Genomic DNA, 18,702 nt, shown 5'->3' with positions numbered 1-18,702 from the left:
CGTCTGTGAAGTTCTGAGCATCATTTCAACCTGTAAGCCTCTGCACACTTGCACCCTGCCTCCCTTGCCGATTCTGTAGCGCAGACCTGCTGCCCGGTTGCTCCATTTCATGACAGCTATAAAACGAACCTTTTAATGTGCAACCATGTCTCTCTGCTTTTCACTCCCTGATTACAGCTGGAAGAAATTTCAAGATGAAAACAAGGAGAGAATGCAGATTCTTCATCTGAATGCCCGTGTGAGTTGGGCTCGCGACTTCTGGTGGAAGACTGTGGCTCTCCCGAGGTGCAGCTGGCTTCTAGTCTGGGAGAGCTGTGCTTTACTGCTGGGAAGTGCATCTGGTGTTCTCTGGTGGTCAACGGCAGCTAAACTCAAATGATCTTTGTCCTTGGTCTCTGACAATGAGTGCTGTTTACTGCATGCTTATTTCCTGCTGTAGTAATTTAACTTTTTTGAAATGATCTCAGGGTCACAGGAAAAAGTACAAATAATGATATTTCTGAACAATCTGAAAGTAAGAGGCTACCAAGATGTGTCTAGGTGTGGTGACGCACACCTGTAATCCCGACTACTCAGGAAGCTGAGGTGGGAGGATTCCAAGTTGAAGCTCAATGGGGCAATTTAGTAAAACTGTATGAAAATAAACAATAAAAAACGGTGGGGATATAGCACCTTAGCTCGATGTTTAGGGCTGAGTCAATTTTAGAGTAAAAAATGTAGCACGGGGCAGGCTGCAGGAAGGACATTTGTTTTGGTGTGAGGGCCGGAAAAGCAGGCAGAGCAGCGTCTTGCTTGGCCACTGCCGAGGTGCGGCTGAGCAAGGTAGGATTTTCGCCGCTCTTCACGTCTGAATGGTCTGTGGCAGAAGTGCCAGAAGCACTGATTTCCAGTCTCAATACATTTAATCAAGTAGGCAGATTTGCAAACACTGAATCTGCACATCACGAAGACTGATTATGTTTTTGAATGTTATACTGCATCGATCTAATTATGTCTATCAGAATAAACTCATGGTTTCCTATTTTATTCAATTGAGTAGGATGTTAATACCAACATTTATTTTGATGCTCAAACTGCCCCAGATTTGGCCAGTGAGGGCCCTTTCAGCTGATTTCCTCTTTCTCCTTTGAACACTTCTTCACTTTTTGACACGAAAAGCTCCAGTCCTGCATTCAAGGAGCCAGGTTCCTTTTAGTGAAGACACCATTTAGCAACCACCATGGGAATATAGTACCAGGTGTGTCCAGTGCTATAAAATACTACTCTCCACCCACATGAGATTCAGTTACTTATAGTTACACTTATTTATGTACTTAACTACATGTCGAAAACACCAGGATCTTCTATTCTAAGGCACCAGAACATTCACTTTAATTTCCTTTTTCACGTCTGTTCTTGCTTTCTCAGATTAGAAGTCCTAGCCCTCGTTATCCCTGATCTGCCTACTGGTGAGAGCAACCCCTGTGAGCGTCCGATCTCTTGCTGCTGCCCCTCTGCTCTGTCCTCCTTCCCCTCCACATGATGCTCCACTCTGATGTCTGCACAGATCAGCACTCCGCAGGAATGAAAGCCCTCTACACCACACCGCCAGGTCTCTTTTCCTTTCCTTACTGGCTCTAAGAAGTCTGGATCCAGGTGCCAAGCTCCTGTGAAGCAGACTTCATGCATGCTTGCCATCCGATCTCCAACTCCAACTCCAGGACCATGATCAGATGAGTGAATAAATGTGCTGCTGGCGAGGTGGCTTGGATACCTGTCCTTTGGTTTCTCCCGTTCTCTGACAGGTAGCATGCCTGATACTCCATGTTTCATAAGACAGTTCAAAACCCTCAATTCAATGAAATCAGACCATTCCTATTAGAACTGCAAACAGCCTAGTCACCAATTCTTTGGGGAATAAAAGACAGTACGCTACCTCTGTACTCGGTACACTCGAGTCCATGGAGGCACGAGGGCTAGGATCCGAGCCACCAGTTCGATCAGGTCACTAGGAGAGTAACTCTTGTATCGTCCTGATTTCCAAAGCTCGTACAGCCCCGTGCCGCGAATCACCAGGGTGGGGTAGAGCTTCATACCATCAGGGCGAAAAGCAGGGTTCTCAAAAAACTCCTGTGAGTAGAGAACAGAAAGTCACTTCTTGGTAAATTAGGTAGGGGTTACCCATGGCCTTGGTTCCTTTCCTCGTGTTGCTGAGACAAATTACCGGATGCCCCAATTAAGGAAGGAAAGGCTTATTTAGCTCAGATTTTGTAGAGGTTTCAGTCTGTAATCAGCTGGCTCCAGGGTAGGGTGGTGTGGCAGAGGAGCAATAGTTCACGGTGGCAGAAGAGTGTCAGCAACGAGAGCCAAAAGGAGGTGTGGGGGGAACAGGGTTACTTCCTCCCTTATATTGTATGCATGCTACTGGCCCTTGAGTAAGTGTGGCACTCACACCATCTCCTGTCCTCTTCCTCTTGCACAGTCTCGGGGTGTGCACAAAGTGAGGCCCCGGCCCACTGCTGAATCAGTTAGTTAAGCGAGGCCAGACTTCTCAAGGTGACACAATGAACTTCCTCCTAGGGGGAAGTGCCTGTTCTTTACACCCAGGATGTAGAGCTGCTGAGTTATTCAGTCCAGTGTCTAGACTTCTCAAGTTGACAATGTATCAATCATTATACCCACCCAGTCTCAAGCCTGAGCCAGCTTCTCTTACCCCCACAGCAGAGTGAGGGGCCAAGTGAGGGGATGGGACAGGACTTGTCCTCATAGCGTCATGGGTACCAGGTATGTGAGTGCTAGACTCCAAGGCCTCTTGTCCGGTTCCTGTCTATAGCCACTTGAGCTCATGTCCCCCCTCCAGGCTGCCTTTCTGCCTTTGCAAAGGCCAGGCTCTCTGTGTGGAAAGTCAGCAACTTTCCTTTGTCTAGCTAATCTTCCATCTCACCTGAATGCCATGCTTGGGAGCCCTTCCTGATCTTCAGATGCTAAGTGCTACACCCTTCCCCAATATTCTGTTGATCCTTATATTACCTTTTGCTGTCAGAATCATGCCATCTATTCAATATCTGCCTTCACCTCCTGACTATAGCTTCCTTTAACAATGGAATATACTTGTTTACCTTGTAAAAGTTGTGACAGAAACATAGAAAACAACAAAAGTTGTGACTGATATCATCTGGCTTATAAAACATACACTAACCACTAAGAAGAATATATGCAGTGTATTATTTGTTGAAACTGTACTTCCGATTTGATTTGAAACTGTCTCATTGCTATCTGTTTATCAATAAAACTTTGAAAAAAAAATAAAATAAAACATACACTGTTCGCCACATGGGTTATTGCTGAAAAAGTCTACTGAGTTTTGATGCAGCTATCTTCTCAGGCCAACTGGCACTAATGCTAACCCGAATTGTACACTGTCCACTTGTTATCTGGACAGTAGGTGACACACTGAGCTCATTCATTTTTGGCACAGTCATTTTTTATGCTATGCTGTCACCTACAGCCACCTTATTTCTTTACTTATGATGCAGCAAGGAGACACCAGGCATTGTCCTTCCTATGGCTTTGCACTGATCATTTGCTCCAACCTTGACTGTGCATGGTACGTGGCGGCCAGACGAAGGTGAATTCACGCAGCTTCCTCTTACCCCTGAGCTGACATTAGTGACTATCTGGCCAGCCAAGCTCTACTTTCCTCATTACGTAGGAAATGTAAAAATGCTTGTTATCACCTGCTACATTATTCTTGCAAAACTTTCTACTGTTTAATGTGCTTTTTAAAGAAATCTAACTACAGGGTTTTGAGCTCTCACTGACTTAACAGTCTCAAATGCTGCATTCTTTGTGAGCCATATGGTCTTAAGAGATACTGCTCTGTAATTGTTGTCCCCATAACACTTATGAAGATGCATCAGGTATTTAATAAACATTCTAGCCAGCCACAAAGAGTGTGGAGGGAAGTACTTCTCTACTCAGTCTGAATCCATGTTTGACCTGAGATTTCAGGAAAGTACTTCTAGTTCCAGGAGACATGTGGCCTGATTGCTGCCTTTGTGTGAGTGATGACAGATTGTCCTGGTTCTGGACTTTTAGTTAAAGACAGGGAATTAAGGTAAGTGCTTCAGTCCTTTCCCTCCAAGACCACAATATAGGAAAGATTTTTAAAAAATGTACAAACTTAGAAGAATAAAGAGAACACAAAAGAAAACCACAGGGCGTTAACTGAGGGCAACAAGGTCCTCGAAAACACAAAATGGATGGAAGACTAGTGAAGTGGCTTTGCAAGCATAGAAAACTGCAAGATAACAGTGAAAGGCCAGCTCGGTTATGCCAGAATCCCAGCCAGGCTTAGCAGTCAGAAGTCCCAGGACCTGGGGAAGAAGGGAGACGTGGCAACCAAACAGGAGCCTGGTTCCGAGGCTGCACTCATTTACCTCTGTTTCCTGTATGGGACAGGAGGAGGTAAATTCCCTGGTGTCATGTGTATATTTAGATGTACCCCCTCCCAAGCCTCACATTAGGTGGGGCGTTGGGGAGGTGACTAGATCACAGAGTGTGATAGGATAAGTGAACTGACTCAAGGGGAAGCCTGGCTGGAGATGGGTGACTGGAGGTGTGGCCCAGAAGGGTCTACCTCCCTCTTCCTTGAAGTCTCTCTGCTTCCTGCTGCCATGCCCAGCCTGTTTCTCCTCTGGCAGTCTCCTCCACTGTACTGCCCTATCTTGGAGCCAACTGACTACAGATCAAAGCCTCTACAATTGTGAGCCAAAGTACAATTTTCCTCCTTTACACTGTGAATGTCAGTATTCTGTCTCAGTGATGAAACAAGTAAGAAGATTCTTGGAGAAGTTGGAGAGGTGCTAGACTCTGAGATTCTAAGCACAAAGGAAGGCCTGGGTGAGGACCAAGGCTGGCAAAAAGGGAAGCTGATGGTGGACATTCTGCCCTGCTCTCTGGGTGTCAGCAGGCAATTTCCTGTGACTAACCATGCTACCTACCACCAGGCAGGAAGCTGGAGTAATCAAATGGCTCTGCAGCAGAGCTGAAAGCACTGACTTTAGGAATGCTCTATAGGAATCTTATTCGATGCATGTCTTTCAGTGGAGTACACTTGTAGCTAGTTATAAAGAGCCAGCAGAAGATCCTTAATCTGCAGAAACAAGCATTTGGTTAAGAATCCCCAGAAAGCTGGGAAAAGTCTAGAACATGATAGGAATATCAAAATAAAAATAAAAGGACACTGAAGCAAAACTTTAAAAAATCAACCCTCTGTTTCCTTCAGAGATACAACATCACACCTATAAAACAAGAAAAGGATGCTGCAGAAAATTGAACAAGAATATGGGAAAGAAATTCCTATAACAAATTCTTTGTTATAATTTCTTGGAAATTTTAACAAAAATAAAACATAAATAATACAAAGTTTGAAAGACATAGTTAAGGAAATAGTAAGAAAAAATACATGGAAAATGGAAAAGGCAGGAGTATTAGATGACCAATATGGAAGACCCAACTTTTGCTTAAGTGGAGTTATAGGCAAAAAAGAACTGCAGATAAGCCAGGCTGGTGGTACAGGCTTGTAACCCCAACACTTGGGGGTCTGAGGCAAGAGGACTGCAAGTTTGAGTACAACCTGGGTTATACATGTAAGTGAGTTCAAGATCAGCCTGAGCTACACTGACCTACACAATGGGACTCTGTTCAGAGACAGGAATAGAAAGGGAGAGAGAGAGAAACAGATAAACAGGGGGAGGGAGGAAAAAGAAGAGGAAGAGGAGAAGTAGAGAGAAAGAAAGAAAAAGCAGACAATGAAAAATCTAGGCAATAAGATGTTTGATATTCAGACAGATAGTGAGGTTAAGCTTAACAGCCTAGGTTGTATGGTAGTAACAATAAGCTTGTCTTCTGGATGGTTAACAACCTAAGTTTGCAGACCAAAATTAGAGAAAAGGGAGGGCTGCAAGGAAAGCCAACATTTTGGTCATAGCCTTCCAAGGTCACTTAAGACTCAGGACATATGAGAACTTGTACTGTAACGTCACGTAACTCAGTAGTGTCCCAAATTTGCTGATCAAGGAGATTATGGGGCCAAAGAGGAAAGTGATTGATGATGTAGAGTGTGCCTAAGGAGAGTCCCATGGAGAGAAAACATTCTCTCAGGCTTTCACAGAGAGCACATTGGCCAAGCAATGGCCTTGACTCATCCACATGGCTGACAATGACAAAGGTTCTACAATCTGAGGTACAGGATCTCAGGATAAATCCTGAGGGGATTTCACTGACCTTATCAGACCCAAAAGCTACAACTCTTGTTACATAGGTCCTGCTTTACCTTGGTCTTAACCATCCAGCAGAAAAGTATAAAAACTAAGTATAAGAAGTAAAGCCATGGTGTTATGTTGAGCTGTAAGGGACTCTGGTCAACAATTTCTGACATTGCCAGTCAAGCAGAAGACCCAATATTATTATGGACCTCTGAACTCTTAGAATATTTTGCTGAGTTTACACACCTATAATATTTAAATGACAGAACTTAACCAAAAAAAGGGGATACAGATGAATGTCTATTTGATATCTGTGTATTCAAAGAGGTTAGGATAGATATATAATTACATTCTCTTAATGAATAGAGGGATTTGTTCTAATGGTGTTTGTAAATAGAATATCAAGTCCGCATCTTGTACAGCAATTAACCATTAGGAAGAATGTATGCAATGTGTTAATTATTGAAACTGTCCTACCAATTTGGTTTGAAACTGTCTCATTATTAGTTTCTCAATAAAATTATGGGAAAAAAAAAGAAAAAATCTAGGCAAAATTAACCATTACTATAAGAAAGTTTCCCATGTGGTGGGGGCCTTCAATGTCTAACATAACTAATTAGAAACTTCCTACTGAGATATACCACTGTGAAATTTCACAACTTATAGGAGATAAAAAGAATTTCTTAAAAATTTTTTGAGGCAAATCTCCCCAGGTATATACATTCTAGGATTCAGGAATCAGGAATACTGTACAGGATTAAGATCAGCACAGTATTGGACTCTTAATTAAGAGCAATGTTAAAAGCTGTAAGACAGGGGGCCTGGCCCTAGCTCAGTCCTTTAAGTGGCTGCTTCCACAAAGCTGTCAGCCTCAGGTTGCTGGAGTTCGAACCTCACAACTCTCCCGCTGGCCAAAAGTGCCCTGAAGGCATTCGAGGAACCAAAAAAAAAAAAAAAAAAGCTGTAAGACATAATTTTTTAAAAAAATCTAAAGTGAAAGAACTTTCACGCTTGAGTTCTATAGTATACAGACAGCATGCAAAAATGTTTACTTCTCATGAAGAACAGCTTTCTAGGAAGCTGCTAGAGAACATGTTTTGGCAAAATGAGAGCTAACAAGTTAGATAACCTGAGATCCAGCGAAGGAAGGATCGGGCCCAGAGAGCAGGACGACACCTGTGCAAGAGAAATGGGCAGCACCAGTCCGGCTTGTAGCTGAAGAGCAGGCCCCTGCCTGCCAGTTAGGTCTCCTGGCTAAGAAAGGCATAAGATAAGAATCCCTAAGCAGGCAACCTGTCTAGGGGGCTTTAGTGCTGAGCGCATACAGCTGAAAACATGATGAATACTGAGCAAGAAAATACAGCGGTTGGCAATGCCAGAGAAAAACAAGGTTATTTGAGAACAGAAATGTTTTTCTCACATTTGGTTGACTTAAATACAGATATAAAAATACTGAACTATTAGGAAGGAAGGATAAAACAATTAAATGTTCAATTTCCAAATCAGCAAGGCAAAGGAGCCTATCTAAAACTGATAAATCAAAAGCAGCAATCTAAGTAGGGGATTAAAAAATATGGAGAGAAGTACTAAGAAAGAAAAATCCAGCTACTGCTTTGTGATTAGGACCTCTTCAGCATTACTGGGTTTCAGAAGGTTATTTAATTGGATTTCTACTTTCTAACAGCCTTTGTGAAATAAAGATAAAAATGAACTTAGCAGATAGCACTCTGCTAATGACACATGTGAAGGGAACCAGGCTGGCGGCAGTGATCGGTGAGATGCTAGCTGTGCAGTGGGCTGAGGGAGCCTGCCGGGCAGCGGCGACACAGGCAGGAAGGGCAGCAGCTCTGAGAGATACCGGCAGGAGGCGGGAGGACTTCTGGCCAGGCAGGCCACACCACCAGCTGCTGCGGTAGCCAGGTACCTCCTGGGGTGTCTGTGTGGCACCCCAGTTAATCTCCACAACAGGTGGAGGTTGTCCTGGCCTCACTGAAGAGGTGAAGAAACCAAGGAAGGAAAGAAGCAGTGAAACAGTTTGCTACTAAGTGGTGGGAGCCAGAATTCAAATGTTGGAAAATGTGGAAGTAGTAAAGCCAAGGATGACAGATCAAATCAGACAGATATTTAAATATTTAACATCTTAAAAGGATCAGGCTGCAGCATGGGTCAAAGCTTATTATAATGTTAAGGTAAAAAAAGCTATCAAAAGAATGACCCATCTCATATGCATGCAGGCATGTGGGCATGCCTGCACTGCATGAGGGTAAACAATCCCACTCCCCCAAAATCCTGGGCATGAAAGAACACTGCCAAGAGTGTATTAAGAGTTCTGTCTGACGTTGGGGCTATGGGCAGGCTTCTCTTTATTGCATTTCTAATATTCCAGCTGAACAGAGACAATCTATAGCCAACAAGGCAGAGGGGTCTACACAGCACGCAGACCCATTCAGCCCGCTATAGGTGACACTTACTATGAACTGCTCAATGTCGCGTTCTAGTCCCACGTTTGGCAGATCAGGCATCATATGAGCCACGACTTTGAAACCAGAATCTTTGGCCAGGTGGAATGACTCACACGCTGCCTTCACAGTGTGGCCCCTGGGGAAAGAAAGTTCACAACTGTCATGCAAACAAAAGGACAACGAAGTTTACACAGGGGGCAGAAGAAGACAATCTGTGAGACCAAGAGATGCACAGCCGGGGAAGCAAAATCTCTGAGGAGGCCTAGAAGCAAAGCATCTCACTTCAGAGATACTTCTCAGAACTCCTCTCATGCCCACTTACAGTCCTGAAGTAAATGACGGGGTAGTAAGGATCCAGGAGTACTGCAGTGATCGCGGTTAGGACAGTCAGCCAATACAAGCTGATTGATGTACATATCTACGTTAAAATGAGAATACTGAGTTCAAAACCAGGCAGAAGCTGCAGCTTACTGTACTCCTTCCTTTAAAAATCTTGTGAAACTTCTGGGAGACAGAAGAAGAGTGAACCCTAAAATACAGAACAGATTTGACTGGAGGGTCCTAAACTAAGAAAACCTGGGAAGAGACACTGCCTTAGTGAGAAGGCTGCATGGGCAAATTCTCATCACACCCACTCTAGTGCCACAGCCAAGGAGGAAGCGAGCCTCAGCCATGGCTTGGGACACTGAGGAGCCAAGCCTGGTGTCAACCCCTTCTTCCACCAGCACAGTGGCATTCACCACAGAAAGTTCCTAGACTGCATTCCACTGCACTCCCCTGGACAGTCCCATCTATGCCCATGGCTCCAAGTTTTAATCTCGCTTGGCTAAGGACTCCCAAGGTTCTCTGACGAAGCTAGGCTTGTCCCCCGAATTCCATGCCCAAATAACCAACATCTCAAAATTATACTGTATGATACCCTAGCTGCTAGGTATGCTACTTTCCAAATTATTTAAGTGGAATAAAAGGCAACATTCAGTTTCATAGCTGTACTACCTTGGGCAGTGCAGGTATAGAGCATTTCTGCCACTACAAACCCTGCTCTAAAGCTAGCCTTCCACTGGTGGCCACACTGGTATTTACAACTTAGTGCATCTAAAATGAAACTCATTTCTCTCCAAACTCCCTGGACTTCCTATTTTTATTTTTAATCATTTATTAAACATTGTCACTCACTTCTTAATGGGCTATCAGTACTTCCTGCTTAAGTTACCAGGACAGCTTCATGTTTTCTATATGGGAAAAGCTGTCTATGGTGATGGTGGCGGGGGATGCACATGGTTAAAGGATACTGGAAGAGGGGCCACACAGCGGGTCTAAAAAGGAGGGAAGAAGGGATGGAATGAAGAGCAGAGTGGAAGAAAAGACTCTGAAACAAGGAATCCTAGACTCCTCTGTCTGACACTGGCTAGAAGGGAGAATGTATACGAATGTGAGGAGACTGGGGAACTGAGGGACAGAAACAACCTGTGGATGATCATTTGCCACCCTCTCACCTGTTGGTATCCCTGGCCACATCTTCGTACACACTCTGCACTCCGATCTCCAGCCTTGTGCAGCCGTAGGTCAACATGTCACTTAAGTGTCGCTTCATGCAATAATCTGGCCTGGTCTCGATGGTAATTCCAATACACTTTGTGAGGCTTCTCTCAGAATACCTGTGGAGCACATTTAAAGTAACAGATCTGCTACAATCTTGGGTCACTTTCTTCTACTCAAAGGACTGCCTTTCCTTAATCTGCCTAGGATGTGGCAGTGGTTATGTGCAGGCGATGGAGGCGGACTAAGTTCATATCCAAGCTCTGCTACTTCCCACCTATGTAAGTGGCACTGCTATTAACCTTTCTGGGCTTCAGATTCCTTACCTGAAAAATGACAATAATAGCAGTACCTCCACCTCACAGGACTGCTATGACTGAGCTAGCAGATCAGAATGTTATTATCATTATCCTTATTATTCTCATGCAATGTGCTGCAACTGTAATCTTCTGGAAAACAGTGATTTCACTGTGAAAACCTATTTTTCAATTCCTAGCAACCGTTTTTCACATCAGTGAAAACCACCTGCAATATTTCCCGCTCCGTATTTCAGAGTTATTTTAAATAAGAGGCAAAAAAAGGAGAGGGAGAATATATGTAATGATCATAGGAATAATTTAAATGAAATACCTTCTACATATACAGAACGTTTCCACCAAGCCTATTACTCTTTAGTAATGATTTACAAAATCAGAAAACACTTTTGTCATTTACTAAAAGTGGGTATCCAAAAAGTGAGCACCACGTTAGAGTTCAGCTATGGGAGTTAGTGGTCTTACTGCTGTCCGCAGAAAAACAGGAGGCAAATCACTTGCTCAGGGGCTGATGCCATGAGAAGACAGAGTCGCTTGGTTATGGCCACCCTGGGCCAACGACTAGGCCATGGGCTCTTAATATGTGAACCTTCCACTCTATGTATCCTATTTCAAATGAAGATACTGAAGTTCAAAGAGAATAAACAGCTTTCCCAAGGATACCACACTAAAAAAATTCAAGTCAGGATGTGAATTAAGTAAGGTCTTATGATATGAAGCAAACACACAAAAATCAACTGCATGCCTAATGCTGCACACAACCTAAAATTCTGTAGCATTAACAAAAACATTCTGGAAAAAAAAAGTTAGAAAAGGTTTATACTGAGCATTGCTAAGGCAAATTAAAGATGTAAACGTGGGGCCGGGGAGATGGCTCAGTGGAATAAGCGCTTCCCTGGCAAGCACAAGGGCCTGAGTTCAATCCCCGGTTCCGCAAAAGAAAGAAAGAAAGAAAGAAAGAAGTAAACGAATGAGATAGACTATATTTATGAATTAGAAGACAATAAATGATTAATTTCCTGTAATTTCCATCACCCTTTTTAACAGAAATTAGCCAGCTGCTTCTAAATTTTACAAAGCAATGCAAAAGACTGAGACTTTAAAAAGTCTTGAAAGCAGTTTCAAGGATGAAGACCAACATTACTTGACTTCAAGATACAGCAAGAAGCTACATACAGTAATTGACGCTGGGCAGCACCAGCAGGACTGGCTAGGGCAGAAGAGCCCAGCCCCATGTGAATGCAGTCCTTTGATTTCTATAAAGTTGGGAAGCAGTTCAAATGGAAAAGGATTATTTATTTAGTTTTTGCTCCTCGAATGCCTTCAGGGCACTTTCGCTGGCTGGAGTGTTGTAGGGATCGAACTACCGCAACCTGAGGCTGACAGCTTTGTGGAAACAGCCACTTAAAGAACTGAGCTAGGGCCAGGCCCCAGGAAAGTTTTTAGATATTCAACATAACTTGCCATATATAAAGGTAGAAACAAAATCCCGATGCTTAATCCACATTATACATAAAGTTAATTCAAGGTCATCATAAACCCTAAATAAAAGCTACAAAATACTGTTAACTAGAAAACACAAGAGAAAAATCTTTATGCCTTGGGAACATGTAACAGTTTACTAGAAATAAAACAGAAAGTAATAACCCTAAAAGAAAAATACTGATAAAATAGATCTCATCAATTCTACTCAAACATATCATTAATACAATGAACAGTCAAACAACAAACTGGGTTTTCAAATTTACACAAAACAGATCTGATAAAGAAATGGGTTCCAGGATACTTAACAACACAATAAAGAATGAGCAAAAGATTTTAACACACTTCACGAAGGAAACATATTCAAGTAGCATAAGCACATACTAAAGTGCTCCATGTCACTAGTTGGTAGGAAAACAAGAATTAAAACCTTAATATCATTTCAAACCCACAGAATTACTAAAATTAAACTGTCTCGGGATTGGGGCTTAGACTGTCTAAAGTGGTCACAAGGATGAAGGAAGACTCACATCACTTGACTTCAGGACACTGTAAGAAGCTATAGTGATCGACACTGCAGTGCCAGCACCAGGCGCTGCTAAAGTCGGAATGGCTGCCTCGGGAAGGCACAGGGGAGGACTTCTTGAGAAAAGGTGTGGCTCAGGGGCATAGCATTTGTGTAGCAAGTGCAGGGCCCCAGCACAAATGTGCGCGCATGCGTGCACGCGCACACACACACACACACACACACACACACACTCTCTCTCTCCCAAAAACAAAAGGATTGGCGCTACCACTTGTTTCTGAGGCTAGAGAACCATCAAGTGCTCAGCCATGACTGGTGAGAGTACAAATGATACAATCATTTGGAAAAATGGCTGACAGTTTCTTATAAAACTAAACAAAGCTAGCAATTCTAGTTACTACCCATAGAAATAAATACGTATATCCACAAAGACTTGTATAAGGATGTTCTGTGAAGTTTTATACATAGTCACATACTGAAAATGGCTGCGGTATCCATTAACAGAAGAAGGGACAAACTGGTTGTTGCTTGACAGAATACTGTTTGGTACTAAAAAGGTAACAAGTACTAAATTCCTAATAACATTGATGACTCTTAAGACACTGTGCTCAGTGAAAGAAGTCAAACAAGATGCTACATGCTAGACGGTTCCATTTATAGGAATTCTGGAATAGGTAAAATCCACCTGTGGCGAGGAAAAATCAGAATAGCTGCCTCTGCAAGGTAAAGGTGAGCGTTTCCTGAGAAGGGCATAAAACAACTTTCTGGGATAACGATAATGTTTTATAATTTAATAGAGCTTTGCTGGATAGGTACATGTTGCATTTCTCAAAACTACTGGTATAATTAAGATCTGTATATTTAACTATATGTAAATTTACTTCAAAAGAAAAGCAATGAACAACAAACACAGGTAATCCATGGAAAAGTACAGATCTGGAAAAAGGTATACTAGGCATGCAGCTTATTGTGAAATGTATACACACACACACACACACACACACACACACACACATGCATGCACGTCTGATGAATGCATAGCGGTATGAGCAGACATGTGACAAAGCAGGTACTGCAGAATCTAGGGTGACAGGTAAGTGAATGTCACTGGGAAGTTCTTTTAAATTTTCTTTCCATTAAAATGCTGGAAGAAAACTAGTATCTCCTTTAAGATAATCAGGCCTGTATCTTAGGTTACTGATTATATAAAGGGCCATCTACAAAAATCAGTCTATGTCAAAGGGTCAATACACTAAGTGAGGAGCAGAGAGTACCGGATCCAAAGCCCAGACCTTCTGGAGGCTCTGGGGCCTGCGGGTCCAAGGTCCAGCACAGCAAGGCGATGCACAGCACGTTCAAGCCTCGCAGGCTGCTTTCTTCCCTCACAGATCTGCAAGTCTAGGAAACGGACTTCGGGCCCTGGGACCCGGCACTGTCTAGCACTCACTTTTCCAAGACACATAAGGACACAGTTGGAAGATTTAAAGGCATTGGTGAGGGGGAAAGGAAGGAACGGAAATGAATTAAAAATTCCAAGGGAGAGAAGAGTGACTCACACACTTCTTGATGGGCAACTACCCTTTTAAATTGCATCTTGTGAAAACAGCCAAGGAGCATTAAAGATTGAATGTGAACCTGCTTCTGGGCAGAGCTGATTAAAAAGTAATAAAACTCTTCTAAAAGGTTCATCTGAGTTATTCGGCACATCTGTGTCCCGGTGAATGGGTGACTCAGAGTCCACTGTCGGTTCTCTTTATCTCCAGAGCTATGACTCTTAGGGATGACAGACACCAGTAACTGTCGCTCTCTGGAGATCGAGCTGATGGTAAGGAGTGATTAGCGCTGTGCTCCATGCAGTGATCCTGACCAGAGACCAGCTCTGTCCTTGAGCAGATCTCCGTTCATTCAGATTTCTAGTTTCCCCACTTACAAGGATATTATGTCCTGTGTGCCACAAATAACCAGGCTCACCTCACTGGAGTTTTTCTTCACCCTAATTCCTGATCTTCCAAGTAAGAGGCCAATTGTTAGAGGTTAGGCACATGAAAACAACCAGGGACACCTGAGCTAACAGTGAAGCCTGATCCTAGCTTGAACAGAGACTTCCACCCTTAAGACACTGTTGGCTCACCTGCCTCAGAATATAATTTACAACCTAGTTTAAAAGTAATCTTTAGGGGCTGGGGGATAGCTCAGTGGAACAAGTGCTTGCCCGGCAAGCACAAGGCCTGTGTTCGATCCCTGGTACCACCACCACACACACACATACAAAGTAATCTTTAAAGGCAATGAAAGCTAGCTATACCTGTGTAGTTGGCAAGCTTGAACACCTAAGAATTAGTAGCAAAAGAACCCTGAATTTCACCACTTTATACCTGAAGGAGGCCAGGCACAGTGGGAAAACCTGCCAGTTTCCACTACAACCCTCTGAACAACTTAATACAGAGGACAGCAAGGTCAAATCCAAAAATCTTGAAAAAAATGCCACGTATCAAAAATAGTTGCCCCGGGCTGCTTGTGATACTAATATTGGAAAATAAATTTCTGTGTCTAGTTCTCTAGTTCAAATAACATGAAATTTCCCCTAAAATGAATATCAACTCTAGTACAGGAAGTTGATAGAAAAACAATTTACCTCAACAAAGCAAATGGCTTTTTTCACATTGGCTCATAAAGATATAGCAATGAGAACACAGCAAAATGCAGAGTGGGCTGGCAGGGCTCAGGGCAGCATTAAGAATGGTTTTATGGGTCCCGGATTGCACTTTTATTATTTCCTAAGAGCCATTCATGAGATTTGTTGCAGTGAAGACTGAAATCATATATAAATTTTTATCTGAAAAGTAAAGTGTTTGTTGCCCTCTTGAGGTAAATTCAAGAATAGAAACAAAACAACTCTGGCTTTGTCTCCTCTATTACGGGAAGAGGCTTTCTCCCCCCCTAGGCATTTTGAATAAACTTCATGAACTGAAGTTTGCTTGTTTTAATGGTGCTAGCACATTTCTGTACAAAGATTCACATCAAGAATGAAGCAAGACTGTTAAGGTTGCAATCAATGAAGATGGCACATGGGCTACATCCTAGATACTCGTCATGCAGACCTCAGCTATGTCGTCTGCTTTGCGGAACCCAGCGCTGTACAGAACCCACACACTTCAGATATTTATAACTCGGTTCCACGTAAGAGAAAAGGTCTCAGAGCAAGAAACCTGCGTTGGGAGAGGAGTACATAAATGCAAGAGCTGGGGAAGAAAAACTTGGTGGTCTCCAAAGACCAACCTGTTGGGAGAGTTTCTGGGCTGCCTGTGTTGTGACCCTTTGAGGCACTACTGCCACTCCACAGTCTTGTGGCTTGGGACTAATTAAGTTAGTTTCCTCAGTCGCATTGCATCATATCAAAGCTGTCATATGATTTTTCAGTATCACGAGGAATGAGCTGCATGACATCATTACTCTAAAGTCTGAAGACTTCAGCGTTTTGTTAAGCATGAATCACGCTCATGAATGATCAAGACTTTGAATGAGTGGTAAAAATAGTTCCCATCTTACCCTGCAACTGACGCCCGTGTGGTGGCCAAGCACACTGCAAAGTCTAGATTCAGAGACAGAATTCATCTGTCACATATCCTAGAGTCGATCAAAGAGAAGCAGGCTGCTCACCGTGACACATATTCTCCTGGCAGCAGCCTCTCTGCAGGCCCCTTAAGCTACCCTTGTACTTTTATTTAAAATGATGAAAAAGCCCTTCTGTTCTTCTCATGTTTTACAAACTCAAAGGAGGCCAACAGAGGAAGCAAATGGTACACAAAGATGTCGCTATCCCCAATTTCAAAAGGCAACATCAGTAGCTGTCAATATTTGATCTACACATTAATCATTCATTCAAAATCTATTCACACATGTACTTAAGCCTACTATGTACTAAGCATTGCTTTAATTACAGGGTAATAAAGCCATTCTTGGTCCACTCAAAATTAGCACAAAAAACTCTGGCACACTTTGAAAACCTTATAATCAGCTGGATAATGTTCCCCCTTTTTTTTTTTTATAAACAAGGAGCCAGAGACAAGCCTGAGAGTTGCAGCAACAGCAGAGACCACGTTCCTTCCCACAGTGTCAAGTGCTAATGATGTACACATAGGCGTACAAGTATGCATGCACACATATGTACGCATATACCCATAAAGTGTACGCAGCACAATGTTTACTCCTAGCAGCTTCTAGCATTACAGCACAGGTCAGGCTCTGACAGCAAAGCAGCCTGGGGGCTATTTCTTCATTTTTATTTGTCTGCAGTACTGGAGCTTGAACCTTGGGCCTTATGCACATGAGGCAAACACTGTACCACTGAGTTTACAGTCCCAGTCCCTGTCTGGGGTTTACGCCCTCACTCTGCCACCAACTCTCTGCACAGCTTTGGACAAGTCACCTCATCTCAGTCTGGCTCAGTTTCTTCATCTGTAAAACAGATAATCTGAATACTTAACTCAGAGGCTTACTGATGGTATGAAATAAGCGCAAATGTAAACATACCCCCCCACATTCATGGACACAAACGAGAGCATCACAGCATAAGAATTGCTCCATACCCTTCTTTTTCACTTAGTATACCATGGAGATCTGAGGCTTTCCTTTTGGTGACTTCACCCACTTACACGGCTATAAATAGCACCTCCAAGCTAGTCACCCCAATTTTCTAGTGCTAGCCCAAGCTTCTTTAGTGCTAGGCTGCCCAGCATCTGCACTTGAATGTACTGCAGGCATTTCAAACCAAACATACCAAAAGAAAATCTGATTTTTCTCCCCAGCCCTATTCTTCCCTCGGCCGCCTTCATCTTGGCACACTGCACTAGCTTCTGACCACTGCCTTCAGCCCAAGCTGTGTGTTATGCTGGCTCCTTCCTTCTAACCCAACCTCTTCTTTATCACCTCTGTGAACACCCTCACGTGAGACAGATGACGGTCCTAGTGGCTCCCCCTTGCACTCCTACGCCCCTCCACCACCAGCCAACAGTGCCACCATGACCTTGCACCATGCTTGCCCACAGCACTCTGCTGCCTAGAGCCATGTACCTTGCTACTCGTTTCAAAAGGCCCACACCACTTCATCTCCTCCCCAGTACGTGTACTCTGACCCTTATCCAAGACTGCAATCTCATCTCAGGGCGTTCTCCCTCCTGCTCACTGGGATCTCTTCTAAAGTTTAAAGACTCAGGCATTCACTAAGGACACTGCACCCCAATCCAACCACTACTCCTCAAGCTGCTCTCCACGTGGGTGCCTTTATCTCGTCCCCTCTGTTGGAGCCTGACTGATTTCTCCTCATACACAGGTCCTGCCCATCACAGCAGTGCATTTCGATGGCAGCACTTAACTCTCCACAGCCTGCTGAGTCAGTGGAAGGAAGATACCATGAGGACAAGAACAATGCCTGTCCTACTTACCATGTGGCTCCCAGGGCCTATACAGTGCCTGGTACCTAACAGGCTCTCCAGAAACATTGGGAAAACAATAACAAACGGCAAACAAGTAGCTACCTAAGCATTCTCAAACACCTGAAAACAAAAATTAATACTTATAGTTATTAAATTACTGAACTTTATATGAAATCTTAGTATTCTTCCTGCTGAACATACAAAGTATCAAAAAAATTCATAATTCTCTTCTGTTTTTTTCTATTAGAATTAAGAAAAAGTCAATCTATTACAGTTCAAATATTTGCCTCCTTCAAGTACTATGTTGAAATTTAGTTGCCAGTGAAACAGTATTGGGGCTAGGGAGATGGCTCAGTGGAATAAGCGCTTTACTGGCAAGTGCAAGGGCCTGAGTCCAATCCCTGGTTCTGCAAAAAAAGAAAGAGAGAGAGAGAGAGAGAGAGAGAGAGAGAGAGAGAATTAAGATGGGGACCTTTGACAGGTGATTAGGGCATGAGGTCTTAGCCCTCATGGGTGGCATAACATGGTTAGAAAAGGTAAGTTAGGCCCCTTTTTCTGTTACTCCTCCTTTTACTGAAACAGCAAGAAAGTCCTTGCCAGATGTCAACACCTTGATATTAAACTTCCCAACCTTCAGAACCAAGAGACAATGAACTTTGGTGATTACAAACTACCTAATCTCAGGTAGTTGGTGAC

General features: G+C 43.2%; 1 protein-coding gene across 4 annotated transcripts in view; it reads right to left on the bottom strand.

The window, feature by feature from the left end:
• Elp3 (elongator acetyltransferase complex subunit 3) overlaps nucleotides 1-18,702 on the bottom strand; it is an 83,820-nt gene that overhangs the window by 35,682 nt on the left and 29,436 nt on the right. For 2 of the 4 annotated variants that reach the window (XM_023714674.1, XM_023714671.1), the window contains 3 exons: nucleotides 10,207-10,368; nucleotides 8,714-8,846; nucleotides 1,916-2,106 (listed from right to left, as the gene is read on the bottom strand). In XM_023714674.1, the coding sequence (XP_023570442.1) occupies nucleotides 1,916-2,106; nucleotides 8,714-8,846; nucleotides 10,207-10,368 (486 nt within the window). Of the gene's footprint in view, nucleotides 1-1,915; nucleotides 2,110-8,713; nucleotides 8,847-10,206; nucleotides 10,369-18,702 lie in introns of all 4 variants that reach the window. The other 2 variants (XM_004630693.3, XM_023714672.1) reach the window with 1 other exon arrangement.

The sequence above is a fragment of the Octodon degus genome, unplaced genomic scaffold (genome assembly GCF_000260255.1).
Source record: "Octodon degus isolate 3935 unplaced genomic scaffold, OctDeg1.0 scaffold00036, whole genome shotgun sequence".
NCBI lineage: Eukaryota > Metazoa > Chordata > Mammalia > Rodentia > Octodontidae > Octodon > Octodon degus.
The sequence above is the reverse complement of the archived record's forward strand: the minus strand, read 5'-3'. Positions and strand labels throughout refer to the sequence as shown.